Here is a 16856-nt window from a genome sequence, read left to right as displayed (position 1 = left end):
AAGAATAAGATAGCGCTAAAAATGATACGTTTCTTTGATTTTATCGAATTGAAAACCTCTGGAATATAATCAAGAGGAAGAAGCCATCAAATCAAGCTAAACTGCTTGAATTTTTGCACCAGGAGTAAAGCAGCATAAAGTTATCCAAAAGCAGTGTGTAAGACTGGTGGAGGAGAACATGATGCCAAGATGCATGAAAAAAACTGTGATTAAAAAACAGGGTTATTCCACCAAATATTGATTTCTGAACTCTTAAAACTTTATGAATATGAACTTGTTTTCTTTGCATTATTTGAGGTCTGAAAGCTCTGCACCTTTTTTTTATTTCAGCCATTTCTCATTTTCTGCAATTAAATGCTCTAAATGACAATATTTTTATTTGGAATTTAGGAGAAATTTTGTCTGTAGTTTATAGAATAAAACAACAATGTTCATTTTACTCAAATATAAACCTACAAATAGCAAAATCAGAGAAACTGATTCAGAAACTGAAGTGGTCTCTGGTTTTTGGTCAGGAATGAGTGGCATTTTCTACAATATCTACTAAAGCCTTTACTGTAAAAGTCTAAAATGACCAGCTTTGCTCTATTATAAAGACTTGTTTTATGAGATTTTGCTTTTGGTAAGTTATGAGAACTTCTTAATGCTTATATTTGACTTTTCAGACGCAGTCAGATGGGTCTCAGGACTCATGAGTCATCCTCTTTTGATGCGTTTCCTCTTATAATGACTGTGAAGAACCGTGGAGGGTTTTATAATCTGGACTCATTGTGTCCGGCTGAGTTCTGGTCTGTGGAGGAGAAGGATGAGACAGTAGCTGAGGTTCTGGGCTGGATCTCTGGGTCCACCGGGTCTTTTTGTTCTGGCTGAAGGAGGGAGAGTGAACTCTGCTTGTCGGTCCCTCTTGGTCCTTGCTTTTATTATTTGCTGTGTTTTTCTCGTCGGCCGGTGGCGGCTGTAGGACAGTGACACGGATCATCTTGCTTGTGTCTGGATGAGTCTCAGATCAGCGAGCTCAGCAGGCCTGTCTACTGCGTTACTGCAACCTAAAGGGACAGTACTGAGTATCATCAGCCAACATCAGCTGTTCTGGGGGTCAAACTGGGGTTAAAATGCAAACATACTCTCCAGGAACTTCAGGAACTCCAGGAAGAACAAATTATTTAATATTTATGCTGATTTGAGCAACTACATATTTATTGAGCTACCCAGTGAGAAGTAGTGTGAAACAAATGTTCATTGTTTACTTCAAAATATCTGTAGCTAGTTTGTAGAGACTTGGATCAAGAGATACACAAAGCTTGATAATGTTTAGAACCCTAGGGAATATATACAGGTGTTGGAGAATGAAACTGAAACACCTGGTTTTAGAGCACAATAATTTATTGTGGTGACGGACAGTTCTGGTGGAAACAGGAGATTTGAGGTGTTCATTGAATTCTGCGTGATTTGAGCAGCCGTGGTTTTATGTTTTTTTGGATACAATCCGGGATAGCACCCGAACATCCCTTTCAGACAGCTTCCTGTTGGATGTGGTTGGTCCTTCTTGGTGGTATGCTGACATTACCCTGGATACCGTGGCTCTTGATGCATCACAAAGACTTGCTGTCTTGGTCACAGATGCTCCAGCAAGACGTGCACCAACAATTTGTCCTCTTTTGAACTCTGGTATGTCACCCATAATGTTGTGTGCATTGTAATATTTAGAGCAGAACTGTGCTCTTACCCTGCTAATTGAACCTTCACACTCTGTTCTTACTGGTGCAATAATGTGCAATTAATTAAGATTGGCCACCAGGCTGCTCCAATTTAGCCATGAAACCTCCCACACTAAAATGACAGGTGTTTATATATTATATATATATATATATCGTCAGCAGCTCACCTGATTCACCAAATTTAACAAAGCAGGTATTGATTAATATGATGAGAACTAGAAATAACTATAACTCGATTAAACTCTATTAAAAAAGTTTTTTTTTTCTGAAATTCCCACAGGTGCCTAAAACATTTGCACAATACTTTGTATATAATATATAAGTTTTACATTTTGAACTGAATCACTGAAATAAACTAACTTTCTAATGATATTCAATTTGAGTAGAGTCTCAACATTCAGCTACAACTTTCACCACATCTTCCATCTGTTATCTGACAACTGCAGCCACACATTCTGTCACTGTGTCACTGTTTCCCTGAAATAATGCAATAATAATGCAGCATAATGCCAAGCTGGTCTCAGTAAGTCATGCTGGTAAATGCTGAATAATGCTGTGAATTGTTTCAGTTGGACGGCATTGATCTTGTGGGAGAGGAACATTGTTATCACCCTCGTTTCTGAGAGCTAGCAGAGCTGAAACATTCCTGACTTTAGGGAAACGTTGTTATTCATGTTTTTCATTAGGCGTTTGAATGTCACATGCCCCAGTGTTTTTCTGGTTTAAACCCGGCCGGTTGTTCTGCGGTTTGTGAAGATGTGGTTGGCATGGTATCTGTCAGACACGAGCGTTTACTGTACACGCAGACGCTCAGACGCTCTCGCCAGGCCCGAGATTTCCTCGTACACTAGTCTGCTTTGCCAAAGACTACAGAGGCATTGAAAGTGAAAGCGCCAATTTATGATGAATTTAGATCCAGACTGAGCTGTGAAATCATGTTCTCCATATGGGGCTGACTCAGGCTTCGGTCAGAGCCTTTATTTTTTGCAGTGAGTCTGTTGGCTTGCTCTTTTTGTGGCTTGCATAATGAAGACGCAACCAGGAGTGTAAGAAAGTAGTGATACACTTGAGCATCTAAATATTGTTTTCTTTTATACTGTATTGATGCAGTAATCTCCTCAATGCAGTGCAGATATTCTCTATACACAGTTCCTGTTGATAGTGCATCCAAATAGCATCCAACATCTGAAAATGCAGCTGGCCAAACGAGCACTGGATGTTAATCTATAGAGATTTCTCTTCTAAGAAATGCTTATTTTTTTATATTTGGGTGAGTAAAGCACTTTCTGTTTATTTATAGATATAGCATAGATATGCAGATTTCCACTAAGGCTAGCCACGGTTAGCGGCTAATGCCGGCCAACAATGCTACACTGAGGATCCCTGAGTGTTTTGGTAAGCCAGGATGATATCAGCTAGCGGTTCATCCTACGTAGCTTGTTTTAACACAGTAAACACACAGACTACAATCGAAATACTCGTCTCTGAACGGCGAAAGAGTTCAGGGTAAGGCTAATGCTGCTCTAGCAGTGCTAGCTGGGGTTAGCTGCAGACTACAGGGCGATAATACTCACATCTGAATGGCGAAAGAGTTCAGGGTAAGGCTAATGCTGCTCTAGCAGTGCTAGCTGGGGTTAGCAGCAGGTTACAGGCCAACAAAACTCACATCTGAATGGCGAAAGAGTTAGCGCTTATTGTGATTAGCGGCTAATACTAATACTGCTCCAATTTCAGTGCTGGAGAACTGAACTGAAACTCTTGTGTAACGCTGTACTTCAGCAGAGTAGCTTTACTGCTCCCTAATACCTGACTGATATAATTCATACATAAGGAGCACCAGATTATAAGGATGTAGGACCTTATTAATGTTTAGTGGGTTGTCAAAGTACCTGCAATATTACAGTACCAGTCGAAAGTTTGGATATGGCTTAAAATTATTTTAAAATGAATGTTCTGCATTGTACATAAATACTAAAGTCATCCACACTATGAAGAAAAACATATGAATTAATTAGTGAACAAAAAAATGTTAAACAAACCAGAATATGTTTTATATTTTAGATTCTTCAAAGCAGCACCTCTTGCTTAGATTAGACAGATTTTCTCAGTCAGTTTTATGAGGTAGAGTCACCTGGAATTCAGGCTTTCAGTTAACAGCTGTGCTGAACTCATCAAGAGTTAATTACTTGAATTTATTCTAACAATAATTATGATAACAATTAATTTAGCCACCTACATTTTGCAAGTGTGACCCAGTTTCAGCTCAATCACAACATTATAAGCAGAAAAAACACAGAGGGAAAAACACAAGGGAATACTATTTTAATAATAATAATAATAATAATAATAATAATAATAATAATAATAATAATAATAATAGTAGTAATAATAATAATAATAATAATAATAATAATAATAATAATAGTAATAATAATAATAATAATAATAATAATAATAGACTAATAAAATACTACAAAGAACAGTACATTTCCAAGCCAACTTAATAATTTGCTGCAGAAACCATGGTTAAATTCATACTAATATCTACATATTTAGATCTCATATAAAGACATACACTGCTTGGCAGTCGCCACCAAAAAAAAGGTCACACATTCTAGTATTTGGTTGGACCACTTTTAGATTTGATTGCAGCACACATTCACTGTGGAATTGTTTCGATAATCTTCTGCAACGTCACAAGATTTATACATTTTAAATATAGTGCTGCTTCAATTTTTCACCAAGATCTTGCAGCAGCATTGATGATAGTAGAGTCTGACCAACCACTGCACAAAGCAGCTCTTCTCCATCCAGCACATCCCAAAGATTCTCAATGAGATTAAGATCTGGACTCTGTGGTGAACTCTCTCTCAATCTCAATCCATGTGTGAAAATGATGATCTCATGCTCCCTGAACCCTGAACTCTTTCACAATTCCAGCACCATAAATCCTGACATTGTCTCATCTTGGAATATGGTCGTGATCATCAGGGAAGAAAAAATGAATCCATTGATGGAATAATCTGGTCTATATTCAGTATATATTTAGGTAGTCAGCTGACCTCATTCTTTCAGCACATACTGTTGCTGAACCTAAACCTGCAGATCAACTGCAGCATCAACCAACCCCACATCATTTGCTTACTTAAAAATACAGGTGGAGACTTTTATTTTGGCCAGGCGGTGTAGTTGAGTACCCTAGGGACGTCTGCCATAAATACTTGGCATGTTGCAAGCAAATAAATGAACAAACACAATCAAAAGACTGGCTGCAGACAGTGGTTCATCTTTCATTAAAAAAATACATTTATCTAAATATATCAAACCAGAACGCCTGTATCATGTTGAGTATTGTGTCACCTGTTACCAGTTACCAGCCCTAGAGCCAATCAATCACCAGTTCACCATCACCACTCCAGTATCAGCATGATCCTCCATAAAGAAAACAGATTCCACCAGTACATCACTTTATCACGTTCTCTCATCGTTTAAGTTGTCGTTCATGTTTATTACATTTGCTCTCTCAGTTCTCGGGGTCGTGTGACATCGCTGCTCATAAAAACAGCATTGATCTTTTATTAGTGTGTAAAGTCGATAGATCTGGCTCGTATAAACCAGTCTGGAGTGAATTAGTCCCAGTGAAACGCGAGCGAGCGTCTGCCAACGGAAACCTCATTAAATCTGAAGAGTCTGGATCACAAGCAGGCGACAGAGTTTCAGTTTTTCAGCATTTTAAACTCAGATTTCAGACTATTTTACTATTTTCCACTCATTTAGACTGCTCTAAATACTGCTTTAACCTGCACCTTTTGTAAACTCACCATCGAATAAATTAATGACCACACTAGCCTGGCAATTTGAGGGTTGCACTCTAAAAAACAGAGGTACGATATAAGTACTTTTTTGTACTCAAAGGTACACTCTTCATAATTGTCCCCTCAAAGGTACAATATTGGTCTTTACAGGATCAGATTTGTTCCCTCTGAAGTACAAAGTAATTTCTAACAGCAATAAGTACAAATTTGTACCATTTAACCAGCCAAAAGGTACATTCAGTATTCTGTATCACTGTACTAATAAACAATATATATTTTAATTGCACATTTTTTATTTGAAAGCCAGACAATTTTGGATAGTAAAGTTTTTGAGCCATATTCAGTTGATGATAATGTTTATAATGTTTATAATCTTTACTGGCACAAAAACCATGGGTACAAAAAAGGACTTTCACTGAAAGGTACTTTTTTGTACCTCAATATAAGGTACAGCTCCAGCGACAAGCTTTGTACTCTTTTAAGTACAAATCTGTACTTACTTTTCTTAGTGTGTGGAATATATTTGAGTAAATTTTTTTTTTTTTTTCTTGTGGTCAGTGTAATGTTTATCAGTTCAATTTTCTAACCATTTCAGGCTAAATTCGAACATAGAAATTTGTGTATAAAACATAATTATTTATTTTTTTTCCATTTACTTTGGTAAAAAAAAGAAATGTATCTGTTTTTACAACCTTTATTTTTTTTTTCATTTCTGCTTTTCGCTAACAGAATTGAAAAAAAAAGTATCTTCTCTCTGTCAGGCCCGTCCAGCCAAGCCAAGCACCCTATGCCCAAATAAGGACTTCCCCTAATTAGAGCGCACACACACACACACACACACACACTCTGAGAGGCACTCCATGCCCATATATGGACTTCCTCTAATCAGGGCACGCTCATGCAGTCATCCAGCCCTGATTAGAGATCAGCTTCACCTGGGCAGAGTTGCTTATAAGCACGCTGCTCCTCTCTGCTGTTGCCGAGTATTGGTCGCTCTCATGGTCTGTGGTTCCTTGTGGTTCCAGCCTGTTTGCTACTCTACAAAGCGTTCTATCTCCCAAGCCTGTCTTCCCTAGTTCCTGTTTTTTCCTTGGACTCCTCCCGGCCTAAGTATCCCTGTTTTATTTCTTGTTTTGTTTGTTTGCCCTGTTTACTTTCTTAGTCTAGCCATTTTCCTAAGCTCTGCTTAGTAGTTTTCTGTTTGCTATTTTGTAGTCTAGTGCTCCCTTTGTTTTTCCCCATTCCCCTTACTACTTCCTGGTTTTATTGTTTTGGCCGTTCCACTTATTCCTTAGTCCCTGTTTCTTTTGGCCCAGTCCCGTTTACTTTGTCAGTGTTTATATTTGTTTTCAGTTTTGCCCGACTTTAGTGTGTTGCTCTAGTCCTCTTTTATATTGTTTATTTTGTTTATTTTCAATAAATTTTACTGCTTCGTTCTACATCCCAGTGTCTCTTATTTTCTCTCTGCCTGTTTACAGTCAGGCATGACACTCATTTTTTTTTTTTTTTAGATTTTTCCAGTTTTGCATCATGTAACAAAAATCTAATAATAGAAAAATTGAGACAAGATTCAATAAAAAAAAAATACAAAAGTGGAAAAATGGATGAAAACCCATTTCTTCTATACTACATCAAATGGTACAGAAGTTTACTGTCAATTCTCTACTTGTATATTGTTTTGGACAATGTTTTATATATTATGTAGATATATTACACACAGAGTGATTTATTTTAAGTGTTTATTTATTTTATTGCTTATGATTATGACTTAAAGCCAATAAAATACCAAAAATCAGTGTCTCAGAAAATATGAATATTATATAAGACCAATTGGTACTTTTGGCAGTATGGGCAGTGTGCCAAGTCCTGCTGGAAAATGAAATATGCATCTCTATAAAAGTTGTCAGCAGAGTGAAAGCGTGAGATGAGTTTCACATTTTGAACTAAATTGCTAAAATAAAGTAACTTTGAGATGCACCTGTATATACAATATATCGATTGTATAAGTATGGAAAAAGCAGCATCTCTTAAAACAAAATGGCCTTGCCCATTTTCCATATCATTTGTATTAGTTTATCAGTGTATTGGTTTATTTTAGCATTTAGTTTTGAATACTCAGTTTCAGGATTGTAGTGGATTGTAGTAGCTTGGGTACATCCCATTCGTAAAAAGAGTAAACAGAGCTGACCTGTGGTAATTGTAAAAAATATATATAGATAAATAAAATATGTTATTGTTTGGACAAACTAAGTATCCAGGGGAAATATTCACTTTGTTTTGGTCCCTTTTGGCTGCAAACTCAATGAAGGCAGTCTGAGACACTCCAACCAAGTCTGGCTCCTCCTCTGGTCTCTACTTCACACTCGGGCTGCAAATGTTATTTAATGTACATTCAGACAAATGTACTGTTAACTAGGGGTGGCCGATATGGCTCTAAAATAATATCACGATATTTCAGGGTATTTTTGTGATAACGATATACTTGGCGATATAGGAAAACTAAAATAATTCATTCATTTCAGGAATATAGTATAATAGTATAACAGTATAATCATAATGTGGCAAAATAAATAATATAGCATAAAATAATATAATGCAGCAAATAATATTGCAGAATATTTAGTGCATGCATATAAACGGCAAACTAAAACAATTATACAATAAATACACCTAAAGCTTCACAATAAATAATAGACTACTTTTAAGACAGAACAGCCCTATTATCACGATATGGATTTTTAATATCATGATATTTCTGTCACGATATATTGTATACAATATAATATTGCCCACCCCTACTGTTAACAGCTTAATTTAAGAGAGGGGGGAAATTATGGTACTGGAGATGATCAGTAATGGCAAAACTATATTGCGATATCAGCATAAGACATTTATAAAAAAACTGAGTTATGAACAACACAGATCATTCAAGACAGACTAATATAATATCACTCTGTGTCATTCAGTATAAATACTCGTCTTTCTACCTCTCTAATAGCTAAATTAAAACCGCAGGCCTTTAGAAGTTTTAGAATTAATACATAATTTGTCTCCTTTTGGTTGGTTTTAATCATAGTAAATGATAGCTCACATCCGTTATCATAATCATTAAGTATCAAGAATAATTGAATCTGCTTTCTTCTGCTTTAGTCGTATTTATTGTCTCTAATGAGCTGTTTATGTAGTGCAGGTGCGGCCCGCACACAGCAGCACAGTGTGCAGGGTGGAGGTTTTAGACGGCAGCAGGATGAAATATGGGTGGATGTGGCTTTAAATTAATGATTTACAGCGACACTTTCTGCAAAAGGCAATCATACCCAATTCAGCAGGGCAATAAGAGCTGCCAGAGCCGGAGTGATGGATGGGGGTGTGGTGAGAGAGAGAGAGAGAGAGAGAGAGAGAGAGAGAGAGAGAGAAAGAAAGAAAGCATCATAGTGACTAGGGGTGGAAATCATAGGGCATCTCTTGATTTAATATTATAATTACGTATTATGTAGCTCACAATAGCGATATCACTGCGATGCTCGATACATCACAAGACTGTTCTCTACGATACTTCACACCATCTGTGTTACTGAAGAGGATAAATTCATCCATAATAATCAAATACCAGGAATCTTCGCTCTGATGCCATCCGGCAGAAGATACAGGAGCATCCGAGCCTCCACTACTAGACTCTGCATCAGCTTCTTCCACCAGGCAGTCAGAATCCTCAACACACAGAGCCTCCACTACCAGACTCTGCAACAGCTTCATCCACCAGGCAGTCAGACTCCTCAACACACAGAGCCTCCACTACCGGACTCTGCAACAGCTTCATCCACCAGTCAGTCAGACTCCTCAACACACAGAGCCTCCACTACCAGACTCTGCAACAGCTTCATCCACCAGGCAGTCAGACTCCTCAACACACAGAGACAGAGCTGAACCCCACCCACCCACCACACACCCAACACACTCACACAAAGACTGAACTTCACCCATTCAGCACACAGAGACTGAAATGTCTTTATTCCTATCAGCAATATTTGCTGCTACTCTCAAAACTATAAACTCTCTACCTCAGTAAATGCTATGATTATATATGTTCTATATGTTACAGTATGTTACACATCTCTGCACCCTATCCTCACTATACACTTTATTATACCGTATCGGTACTGAACTGTCCTGTCTTTTAAATTGTCTCGTCTTTTGTATTTATTGTATTTTTTGCTACTTAGTGTTATAGTTTTATGTTGCACTGTCATCACTCCTGCACTTTATGTTGTCTATTGTTTGTTGTTCCATGTTGCTCCATGGAGGAACGTTATTTCACTACACTGTGTTCCTGTACTCAGATGTAATGACAATAAAAGCCTCTTGACTTGACTTGACTTTATTTGATTATAGCACCACTATTTGTACTGTATTTGGAGTAATGAAGCAGCAACTTCATTAGTAAGTTAGTACCAGCCTAATTGTAAGTCTAATTGGGGACAAGTCTTAAAAGAATAAAAGGAAAAATAACATTATTGGACGGCACCTATTGATAGCGAAAACAGTACAATATATAGCAATATCGATATATTCTTAAATTTGTATCAATGTGTTTAATGTAAATAATGCTGTACTATGACTTTTGACATGTTAGTAAATAGCAAAAAAAAATCTTTATTTTAACCCATTCCTTTGCTCTAATAGACCTAATAGATGTATAGATTTGAATATGTTTTTGGCCGAGTATCAATAGAAACAGGTCGATATTTTCTGTTTTAATATTCAGCATGCTGCCTTTATTAATACGTTAATAATACTGACACTTTACATTATACAGAATCAGTCAAAAATATATAAATTTTTCATTTTTTCAACTTAAAAGATATAAGTTCATCATATCACCCAGCCCCAATATCCCACAATGCCTGTTGCTATCTCAGCCCCATCAGTCTCTGCTTGCTCGACTACATCCAATTAGTACCTCGTGCAGAGAGGAAGTGAGTGTGTTGCGTTTCACAGTTAACATGATAATCAATAATTGTCGTTAGAGCAGATTAACTGATCACAGCACTTTCCTTCTGTGTTCTCGTCTCTCTCACGCTGCTCTCGCGCTGCTCTCGCGCTGCTCTCGCGCATTTCAACACACTGCCGACTGCTGAGTCACAAAGCCAGACGAGTTATATTTGGCTCAGTGCAGACTAAGGGCTCTTCATATGTGTGTGTGTGTGTGTGTGTGTGTCAGTTTCTGATATGTGTATGTTTGGGCATTATTTATGAGTGACTCAGTTTACACCAGTGGGCAGTTAGCAGGGATATAATGGGAGGCTTCCTCTAAAATATACTGTAGTTAGATAAGAGACAGAAAGTGAACAATAGTCTCAGACTTTAGTCTATCTGAGTAATTAGAATCAAGAATGGATTGCCTTAGTAGTTTTTTGTTAGATTTAATTTAGTTTATTTCAGTTTTGCTAAACATATACAAAATAGATAATAAAGAAATGGAAGAGAAAAAAAATCCTATATTTTGCATTTAAACTATCAGTACGAACTGAAAAGGTATAGGCTGATGCTTTAGCTTTAGCGCCACATCTGGCCTGTGAGATAGTTTGAAAAAATAAAAAATAAAATGCTTCTCTGGTGAGCTTTTGTTTATATTCCTCCCCTGTCTCTCTCTGTCGCGCTCTGCATGACTTAAGTTTCTGCCTGTTCTCGGGCTCCCTATCTCCTTATAAGAGTGTTTTTTCCCCGGTCGTGTCCCAATTCACTAGCCGGGGCAGTGGTAGTGTACTGGGCCGTGACCCTGATGACACGGGTTCAATCCCGTGTGAGGAGCGGTGTATTTATTTATTTATTTATTTTTATTTTTTCTTCTTGGGTTTACCTGCTTTGAGATCAACTGTTCTGCAATTGGGTTCAACAACCCTCTGGGCTGGAGAGCTACTAGTTTACCCTACCCTACTAGTACTACCCCTGCATTAGCTTATTTTGCCTACCCTTTTTAGATAACTAATATATTTGTTTATGTTACAAAAAAAGTGTAGTGACAAAAAAAAAATTCCAAACAAACAAAACAAAACAAAAATATAAAATAAAAAAATCAGCAATCATTAGAAAGTTCATAATATACAGACAACTCATTAATAAGTTATATATTTGTATTTTTATATGTGTAGTAAAGTTAAAAAGTGACAATCATACAACTTAATCCACAATTTACAGTACATTAGTTGCTAAACTATTAATGATACTTCTAACCTCTTTTTGATTGAAAAATCAAAATGAAATATATAAACTATGCACATTAATATACACTGTCAGTACTGCACTGTCCTTTCCACTGTCTTTTAAATTGTCTCGTCCTTTGTATTTATTGTATTAATTGTTATTTAGTGTTATAGTTTTATGGTGCACTGTCGTCACTCCTGCACTTTATGTTGTCTATTGCTTGTATTTCAAATAACCTCAAATAATACAAAGAAAACAAGTTCATATTAAATATTATTAAGTTTTAAAAGTTCAGAAATCAATATTTGGTGGAATACCTTGGTTTTTAATTATAGTTTTCATGCATCTTGGCATCATGTTCTCCTCCACCAGTCTTACACACTGCTTTTGGATAACTTTATGCTGCTTTACTCCTGGTGCAAAAAATCAAGCAGTTCAGTTTGGTTTGATGGCTTGTGATCATCCATCTTCCTCTTGATTATATTCCAGAGGGTATCAATTTTGGTAAAATAAAAAAATCTCATAGTTTTTAGGTGGTTTCTTTTTTTTTTCCAGAGTTGTATATGTATTCAGTACAAGTTCATTCTAACCATCATGCCAGCAAATGTGTAGTTGACAGTAATTATACTGTATCTCCAGCCTAAACTAAGCGTTAGCCAACTTGGTTCATTATAGTGATTGTGATTAGTGTTCTCCTGAGAATGTGTTGATGCTCTCAGTACTGTTTATTCAGCAGCCGGTTTGTTAAGTTAAAGAGTTAAGAGCCGTTCACTCTGATGTAAGACGTGACTGAGGATGAGAAAAGGCCACTCGGAGGAGCTTCATTAGCTCCTAATGAGAAAGTGCGGCGCGGATCCGGCGCTGTTTGGTTCGGTTTTGCTCAGATGAATTTTCCAGTGATTACGTTCACATCAGCACAAATTGACACATCTGCGCTGCTCAGCCTCGCCGGTAACCAGCACTCCGCCGCGTGTGAAAAAAACTGTTTATGTTTTGCTTGTATATCAGAGTGGTGCTGCATCTGGCTGATCTCACAGTGAAATCTAATCAGGCTCTGAGCACAAAGCAGAGCCAGGCCTTCATAACGTTTAATTACTTCTGCAACTGTTTACTGTTCAGTCTGAGCTGAGGGCTCGCCGCGCTGACATGAGGGCAAACGGTATAAAATAACAGAGCCTGATAAAAATACAGCACAGTGCTGCACAAACTGGATTCAGCCTGGATGTTTGCTTAGTTGTGATAAGAATTTAAATTATTTATTTATATTAATCCTCCTGCTTTCCTCCTTGTTACGGGTCAAATTTACCCATTTTAAAGTTTGAACATCTAGTAAAATAGTTAGAATTAGTATAAAAGTATTTTTTTTAGTATGAAACGTCTTTTGCTTGCCTTAATTAGTGTAAATAATAACATAAAAATGAAGTAAAAACGGTTCATCTTACATATTTGGAACCAATCTCTGCAAAAACTACAAAAACTAAAACTAAATTGCAATGTTATGTTTTAATGTTTTAATAATAGGTAAAACTATTGTGTTTTATATGTTGGTCTTTTAAAAGTAATAAAGTATTGAAAAGTAATAAAGTATTAAAAAAAGTTTAAAATATATTTTTACATTAAAAACGAGTGAATTATCCTAATTGAACCATTACCTGTTAGAGGTAGGAACACCATTGCACTAAATAGTTTATTTTGTGAGCCATACAGACACTCTGGCAGAAGCTGGAAAGAGACCGAATATGTCTGTGAAAGCCAGAAAACGAGAAAGAGAAACTAATCCGCCTGAAACATTTATTACACTCTACAACTGTAGGGGGAGCCCACGAGCACAAAATCTCAATTCTACCCAGTGGAGCTTTAAATTGACGTGCTCTCTACTACAAAAACCTCCGCCTCCTCCACTTCCTGCTTCCTGTTTGTGGGTGACGTAACGCTAAGTGCGCTGTTTCACATTAAAAGTCCAAGCTAAATTCTGCGCTCTGCGTTTAAAAATTAATTAAACGATTACTCGAGGCACAGAAAATTATTTGATACATTTTTTTAATCGAGTAACTCGAATTATTCAAGTGATCATTTTTCTCTCTCTCTCTCTCTCTCTCTCTCTCAGTGTGTGGATGTGACCTGGCTCGCTCCGGATTCTTCCAGAAGAGTGGGGAATATATCTGTACAGCAGATTATCAGAGGCTGTACGGGACGAAGTGTGACAGCTGTGGGGACTTCATCACGGGCGAGGTGGTCTCAGCGCTGGGACGGGCGTACCACCCCAAGTGCTTCGTCTGCAGTGTGTGCAGGTGAGCTTTTACATATAAAAACCTCCTAAATAAACAACAGATTCCTTATTATATCAGAAATTAATGAAATGACATAAACCCTACTTACCCCTCTTAGATGACTGTTGAGTTCTCTGGTAACACACACACACACATTTATAATATATAATATATATTACTCCTGTATAACACTGCAATATGTTTTATATTTTAGATTCTTCAAAGTAGCTGTTTAGATGACAGTTTTACACATCTCTGAACATGCCTTTCAATTTTCTCAGTCAGCTTTATGACGTAGAGTCATTCAGTTAACAGCTGTGCTGAACTCATCAAGAGTTAATTACTTGAATTTCGTGTCTCTTAATGTTAATGTTTGAGAGCATCAGTTAAAGTAAAGTAGTGAAGAGGTAGAGTTACAGGTATACAGTGAATAGTGGTGCACTGGCTTAGTGGTCAGCTCCTAGCCTCCTAGCGCTGGGATCCTGGGTTCAAGTCCCTATCTGGTGGAGTTTACATGTTCCAGGTTCCATGTTCTCCCATTGGGCAATGTATATGTGTAATAGTAAGTAAGTTAGTAATTAAGTCCTATTTAAATGTTCTAATGCATATTATTGCAAGAACTACTCAACTAAGAAAAGGGAAAAAAATGACTTTAATAAATGAAGGTCTTTAAAAGTATCCTCAAGTGTAAATCCTAGGATGAAACTGGCACTTATCAGGACTGCCTCAGGAAAGGATGAGCAAGAGTTTCCTCTGTTGTACAGAATAAGATCATCAGAGTTTCCAGCCTCAAAACCCTCAAAAAACAGCTCCCTAGATAAGAGCACCTAAATGCTTCTTCACAGAGTATTTTGGTTTGTTTAACACTGTTTTTAAGTTACTACATGATTCCTTATGTGTTCCTTCACAGTCTGATAGATCACTTCACTTTTCATTTACAATATAGGGAAAAATGAGAAGGTGTGTCTAAACTTTTGACTGGTACTGTATACGTTTCTACATATCTGCTGGAGGTGTAAGTAAATAAACAGAGATATGTTTGTTAAAATGCAGAAAATTGGCTATTAGGCTGCATATGTTAAAAACTATGGTCAAAATAGAGAAATTACATGAAGAAGAATGGAAGACCAGATTTAATTCAAATACAAACAGAATAAACTACTTCCCAGAAAACATATATTTTATTCCTTTCATACTGGTTGTATCTCATTTTTATTACACAGTAATTTAAGACATCCTCCTTGTTAATAGTTCCTTGTTCTGTATATGTATTTTTTTATTTTTGACGGCTTAAAACATTTAATAATTGTGATATCAGAAGTGATAAAAGATAAACTGTACATTGTGAATGACAATTCTTGGAAGGACACACTGGAAAAATAAAGAAAATTGAATAAAATGCAGAAATCTGAGAATAATAGCAAAAATGTTAACTTTTTTATTGAATTAATGTTTAATTCATTTTTTTGTGATAAATACATCACCAGAATTTATTTTAGCTGTCAGAAGTGTTATATAATGCCGGATAACTGATTTTGGGTCAGTGCTCTTTTTATCACAAGGCCACTATAAGATGATGATGATGGAAAAAAACTAAAAACATAAAAACGTTGAATGAGAAGGTGTGTCCAAACTTTTGACTGGTGTCGTGTGTCTGAAGAACTTAAGAACATAAGAATAGAAAAGCTCATAAGAGCATAATAGTTTAATTGAACTTTAAAAGTTGAGATTTAGTTAATCCCAAAATCTCCATTTAATTAAGTAACATTTTCTTTATTTTAATGTGTTTTAATGTTTTAATCCTTTAGTATCTGAAGGTTAATTGACTAATGTCAACCATCTAAAAAATGATGATTAATGATGATTTAATCCTGTGTTAATTTAAGAGTGAACTCTTGGGCCAGTCAGTTTTTAATTGTCTTTAAATAGAGACGGGCTGAGGCTGGGGTGACTCACTGACGTCACTGAGTTTGCATCAACGCATCATTAAGATGGTAATAAAGTCTTATATTAAAGTAAAAATGATAATACTTTTTTAGGTAAATAATTGATATAAAACGTAGTGAGACATTTTTATTGTAAAATAATGGCTACTGTGTATGTTTATTATAGAACATTATTGAAAGATATATTGAAATATTAAGAGAAATATTCATTGTTTTCATCATGATCGTGAAATTATTTTAGTGGAGCACTCTCACATACACAGAATTGTAATAATGTATCAATAATTATTAGATTAATCAGTTTACCCTAAAGATAATACTTAGATTAATTGATTATTAAATTATGAAAGTCCCTAAAAATGTTTGCTTGTCTCTTAATAATTGAATTATATAGATAGATAGATAGATAGATAGATAGATAGATAGATAGATAGATAGATAGATAGATAGATAGATAGATAGATAGATAGATAGATAGATAGATAGATAGATAGATAGATAGAAAAATGTTAGAAAAAGAACCTTTTAATTGTAACAGACCTATAATTTATTTGGTTTATAGGGTTACAGCATAGTTACCTTTAATGGTCAATATGTTCCGTAGGTTTATATTGTATATTATTGTACTGTCAATAAATTTTATCATAATTTTCGGGCCATTGAGCGCACCAGAATGTAACACCCATGCCACACCCACTAATTTTAAAAAGAATAAATAATTTGTACATATACAGGCTGCAACTGACTATATGCAGCAGTTGTCCACTGTATATAACATGATATATTTACACAGAAACTTTTAATCAAACAGGCCGTGTTCACAAATAACATTACATACTGTAAACAGTGTAGTAAAGTACAGTAGCCTACCAGAAAAAATCACAAGAGTAAAGCCGTAATATT

The 16856-nt window shown here is 36.1% G+C and overlaps 1 protein-coding gene across 5 annotated transcripts in view; it reads left to right on the top strand.

The window, feature by feature from the left end:
- Positions 1-16856, top strand: part of ablim3 (actin binding LIM protein family, member 3) — a 163254-nt gene that overhangs the window by 44058 nt on the left and 102340 nt on the right. For all 5 annotated transcript variants that reach the window (XM_049483889.1, XM_049483888.1, XM_049483886.1 and 2 more), the window contains exon 3: positions 13845-14028. In XM_049483889.1, the coding sequence (XP_049339846.1) occupies positions 13845-14028 (184 nt within the window). The remainder of the gene's footprint in view (positions 1-13844; positions 14029-16856) is intronic.

The sequence above is a fragment of the Astyanax mexicanus genome, chromosome 10, assembly GCF_023375975.1.
Source record: "Astyanax mexicanus isolate ESR-SI-001 chromosome 10, AstMex3_surface, whole genome shotgun sequence".
In the NCBI taxonomy this organism is placed as follows: Eukaryota; Metazoa; Chordata; class Actinopteri; order Characiformes; family Acestrorhamphidae; genus Astyanax; species Astyanax mexicanus.
Note: the sequence above shows the minus strand (reverse complement) of the source record. Positions and strands in the feature narration are given on the sequence as shown.